Source organism: Acipenser ruthenus, chromosome 7, assembly GCF_902713425.1.
Source record: "Acipenser ruthenus chromosome 7, fAciRut3.2 maternal haplotype, whole genome shotgun sequence".
In the NCBI taxonomy this organism is placed as follows: Eukaryota; Metazoa; Chordata; class Actinopteri; order Acipenseriformes; family Acipenseridae; genus Acipenser; species Acipenser ruthenus.
The window spans coordinates 47,595,230-47,600,690 of record NC_081195.1 but is presented as its reverse complement, the minus strand read 5'-3'; the positions used below and the strand labels follow the sequence as shown (position 1 = coordinate 47,600,690).

The 5,461-nt window shown below is 43.5% G+C and overlaps 1 protein-coding gene across 1 annotated transcript; it reads left to right on the top strand.

The window, feature by feature from the left end:
- Positions 1–4,181: 4,181 nt before the first annotated feature.
- LOC117414587 (uncharacterized PPE family protein PPE40-like) lies at positions 4,182–4,901 on the top strand. Its single transcript, XM_034024347.1, has one exon. It carries the CDS (start codon positions 4,182–4,184, stop codon positions 4,899–4,901), a length of 720 nt encoding a protein of 239 aa, XP_033880238.1.
- Positions 4,902–5,461: the final 560 nt, after the last annotated feature.

Below are 5,461 nucleotides of genomic sequence, written 5' to 3'. Positions count from 1 at the left end.
ACGGGGCAGAGAGGAGAGGAGAGGAGAGGAGAGGAGAGGAGAGGAGAGGGCAATGCAACGGGGCAGAGAGGAGAGGAGAGGCGAGGGCAATGCAACGGGGCAGAGAGGAGAGGAGAGGAGAGGGCAACGCAACGGGGCAGAGAGGAGAGGAGAGGGCAATGCAACGGGGCAGAGAGGAGAGGGCAATGCAAAGGGGCAGAGACGAGAAGAGAGGAGAGGAGAGGGCAATGCAATGGGGCAGAGAGGAGAGGAGAGGGCAATGCAACAGGGCAGAGAGGAGAGGAGAGGGCAACGCAACGGGGCAGAGAGGAGAGGAGAGGGCAACACAACGGGGCAGAGAGCAGAGGGGAGGGCAGCGTAACGGGGCAGAGAGTAGAGGGGGGAGCAGCGAAACGAGGGCAGCGAGACACTTCCGACTGCGACTCGGGAGAGAGTAGCAAGACGAGAGCAGCGACGAGAAATACAAAAGAAGATAGAAAGGAAATGAAACCAAACAAACAAATGACCAAGCAACTACGAGCGGGTGGTTGTAAGAGGGGCCGCTATTGCTACTTGGAGGGAGAGTGGCCTGGAGTTGAGTCTGATTGAGCCGCTCAGGAGAATCGAGTAGCAGCTACCACAGAGAGATCCTGGGTCGGATACTGACAGTGAACGGGATCTACTGTTCCAGGCGGGTTGAGCATTTAGAGGTGGAAGATACCTCCCCCCTCACAAAGATAAGTGTTCAACCTTTCTTTTGTTTGGAAAATGATTGTTTGTTAATGTCCTGTTCTTTATGACTCGGGTTGCTTAGCCGAGTTTTGTATGTGCTTGTTTATAGAACGCTACTGTCTGACGTCACCAGTGATCTATTGGAACTGCTGTAACCTATACAAGGCTGGACTGCTGTTGGGACTAGTGAAGAGCATGTTGGGAATGCTATTTGCTACGATTACGACTTTCAAATAGATATCTGTCATTCCTATTTCGCATCTTGTTGACTCTCCTTGTTAATAGCCCTTTTTATCCATTCTAGTTGCTATTGTGATCTAGATATTGCCAAATACTGTTATTTTATTGAATTATTATTGCTGTTAATATGTCATTATTGTTAAATTAGGTACTTGGCTTTCTTTGTATATCTGTATAATGCTATATACTATATTTAAAGGTTTTTAGAATTTAATCAATAAAATCTTATTTTTTAAGTATTGTCTGGCTTTCTGTGTCTGCCTTTGTAAGGTGTTGCTACCCCAGTATCCCGAACATTAGTTATTTTGGTGTATTACATGTGACAAGACTACTCCTTTTAAAAGAATTGTAAAGGATAATTTAAGTTAAAATGCATATTCTTAAAACACCCCCTCTCTCCCAGAAAGTATAAGCATCAGGGACACCAGGTTAATTTGAATTCTGTTGCTAAGCAATACAATAACTTTTTATAATTTTTTACTTATGGAAAGGGCATACTTCATAGTGTACACACAATGGGGGAGTTTCCATGTGTGGTTATTTACATCTGAAGTGGAGATGCGCTTGAGAGGATCAGGTTTGTGGCGACAGAGAGGGATAGGGTAAATCTCATTTACTCGTGAGCATGATGTAAACACAGGAAATCCACACCCATATTCACATGGAAACCTGCATTTCACGTGAAAACAGACAGCCTAGGGAGCATACGTGGAAGGTGACTGGCACAGATCTCTATAATCCTACGTCTCTGCTGTTTTTCAGCCATGGTGATCTGCAATAGTTGGACAGTTTAGTTGTATACCTCCGGGTTAATTATTTTCTTTTTTCTTTAAGTTGTATGATAAATTAGTTGAAATATTATTCACTACTAACGATATGCCGCCCCAACAATTGAAAAACAATTGAAAAACATTTGAAAAACGATTTGGGCAAGAGCAGTAAAAAGCATTATTAAACAACCAGACATGAGGCATTTACAAATCACAGCTTTATTACACGAGCTTAACATTGTGCTTTAAACAGTTTCACTCAAACAAGATGACACCTGACAACCATGGATTTCCAGCTGAAATTCTCTCGTGTTACCTGTTCTCTGTGCATGGAAACCAAATTATCTCGAGCTGTCTCCAAAAACAGCACGAGAACTCGACGCATGGCTAATTTGCATATTGACCTCCTCCTTTTAGCTTAATTTGCATGACGTCTGGTTAAAAGAGGGTCTTCTCAAGTAAAATAAACCAATGGAAAACTGAAAATATATTTCTATTTTTTAATTGAGTAAAATTAGAACACACATGGAAACTGTCCCCATTGTCAAGAAAAACTTTTTAAAGATGTGTAAGGCTGTAAGGTTAATAAAATAAAATCCTCTTTGAATCAATGGCCTGTTTTGATACCATGGAATGCTTCCTCTTTACATTTCATTTTATTTAAATCTTAACATCTGTGACACATCCAAGATGCAAATAGAATATCCTGTAAGTGTGATTGAGTGTGACAGCTCTCATGTGTTATGGTAATAAATCTCACACCTGGCAATGCATTAGGGTTGGCAGGTGTAGACATGATTAGAAGTGTAATTTCTACAAGTCTTTTAAGATTAACGTAAGTAAATTAAGTCTGAGCAACAAAACAGAAAGCAAAAACATCACCTTTAAAAGGCAATTTCTAGCTATGAATGAAGTCAGTTTATAATTATCTGACAACATTTGTATACCTCTGTGATAAGTAGATTTATATTATGACAATCCAGGAAACTGAACATGTTACAATGTTTGCAAATCATTAACATCCCTGTTTAAAAAACAAAATAAAAGCACAAGCTTAATGATGTTTGAAATGCAGCATGCCTTGTGTGATTCTGCAGTGCTTCATACCAGAAACAAGTGTTTTTTAGGATGTTACAGAAAATGATTGAACATTTGCTGTTATTTTTCAGTTGTACTGTATATAGTATAATTGTGCCTTTACACATTTCACATATATTTAATCATCCATCAAAAATGAAAGAAAAAAACAACATTATAAACATTATAATTAGATACTGTTGTACTCACTAAGGAAACTTAGATATATGTACGTATAAAAGCAAAAAAGAATTATTATTCATTTAAACAAACACACCTTAGCAATTGAATTTATGTTTGAAATATCTTCCTCCATATGACATTTTATTAACACAAAAAGTAAAGCTACAAACGTATTATTATTATTATTATTATTATTATTATGATGATGATGATGTAATTCACGTGGAAACCTTTTTTTTTATTTATTTTTTTTGTTTTACATATTTTATATGTGCAGCTACTACTCCAAGAAAAAAGTACTTTTGAATGTACAGTGCCCCCTGGTTAATTCAAAATGAGATAATGTTTAAATCACGTTGAGGCCAAACTATATAACAGTAAACTGTACATGTAGTACTATACTATCGTGAAATAACCTATTACTAATTTACTATATTTCACAAGTCTGAAAGCAAAATAATGAGACAGCACTTGAAACGACAACTCTGTACCTTGTACCTCTGTCTCTTGTACCTCTGTCTCATGTAGACTTAAAGCTGTCAATTTTGCTGGTACCCTACCCCATTCAAGCTAACTAAAACAAATATATTTACAAACTCTTTAATGGGTCATTTCGACCTGCTTAAGTAGTCTTTCCATGGCGTTTAAAAAAATACTATTTTGTCCAATGTGGCAGGGTTGGCTTGTGGTGATGTCAGACCAGGAAGAGGCAGACAACAATACTGCGAGTGACGCACTGGTGTGCCTTTTTAATAATCAAATAAAACATTTGAACAAAACCAAACACTTTACAAAAACAAACGGCACGATAGCCAAAACAAATACTTAAACAGTGACACACAAACAAGTATTGTGCTGGTTTAAAGCCAGCGTAAGTAGCAATTGTTATAGTTTTCAGTTCTTCCTGTCTTGGTCTCTCGTTCCACCTCTGAGCACCAAACCATGATGAGCGGCTGATTCGCTCTTTTATACAGCTGTGCCAGGGCTCGATTGCTTGTTAATAATTCAATCGAGCTTAGGCACATTCTGCATGTGAAGTGATTTGGCAGAGAAGGTAATTAACCCTTCCCTGACGACCTAAAACAACAGTGCCCAAATACATGCATTTTAAATAATAACACATAACAAAAAAAATAAACACAATACGCACAGAGGCGGGGTGTACTCTGCCACACATCTCCCTCCTTGTGCGCAACAAACATGGCCTCACAGGCCACCTCCCCCTTTAAGGACCAAAAGTCTCGGCCCGGGTTCTGGCCCCTGACTGGAGCTCCTAATGGGCCTACGGGCCACTGCGGTGTGAAGCCTTCCTCCATTAACCACCGCAATGTTGTCGCCGGCAATGCTGACATTGGTAAGGCTGGCTCTTCCAGCCTGGGCAATCCTGGCATCGGAAATGCTGCTAGTGGCACCACTGGTAGTGGCACTGCTGTCAGTGGAAATGCTGACAGGGGCAAGGCAGGCTCCTCCAGCTGGGGCAATCCTGGCAGTGGAAATACTGCCAGTGGCAATGCTGGTAGTGGCAATGCTGACAGTGACAATGCTGGTAGCGGAAATACTGACAGGTCCAAGGCTGGCTCCTCCAGCAAAGGCAAACTTGCCAGCGAAAATGCTACCAGTGACAACGCTGGCAGCGGCAATGCTGACAGTGGTGTGGCGCACTCTGGATGCGTCGGTGGCGCTGGCAGTAGTAATGCTACCCTCAGCGTGGGACACTCCAGCAGTGGTGGTGGCGCTGCGTACTCCGGCAGTGATGGCGCTGGCAGTGGAAATTCTGACATCTGCATGGGACACTCGGCAGTGGCAGCGGCCAAAGCACTGAAAGACCCTCTGGCGGTGACAAACAGACATTCCCGGGTGGTGACGAACAGGCATCCTCGGGCACTGCAAGCTTGGAGTCACCGGGCGTTGCAGGCTTGACATCCCCAGGCATTGAAAACTTGGCATTCCCAGTCATTGCAAGCTTGGCATCCCCAGGCGTTGCAGCCCTAGGCATTGCAGGCTTGGCATCCCCAGGCATTGCAAGCTTGGCATCCCCAGGCATTGCAAGCTTAGCATCCCCAGGCATTGCAAGCTTGGCATCCCCAGGCGTTGCAGCCCTAGGCATTGCAGGCTTGGCATCCCCAGGCATTGCAAGCTTGGCATCCCCAGGCATTGCAAGCTTGGCATCCCCAGGCGTTGCAGCCCTAGGCATTGCAGGCTTGGCATCCCCAGGCATTGCAAGCTTGGCATCCCCAGGCATTGCAAGCTTGGCAGCCCTAGGCATTGCAGGCTTGGCATCCCCAGGCATTGCAAGCTTGGCATCCCCAGGCATTGCAAGCTTGGCAGTCCTAGGCGCTGCAGGCGTGGCAGCCCTAGGCATTGCAGGCTTGGCAGCACTATGTTTTGCAGGCTTGGCAGCCCTAGGTGGTGCTGGACAGGGCAGACGAGGTCCCTCGGGAGATGACAGCAGAAGCTGACCCTCGGGAGGCGACAGCAGC

Bases quoted from the DNA above. Each gene is read 5' to 3' on its own strand.
- LOC117414587 (XM_034024347.1), top strand. From the start codon at position 4,182: ATGGCCTCACAGGCCACCTCCCCCTTTAAGGACCAAAAGTCTCGGCCC.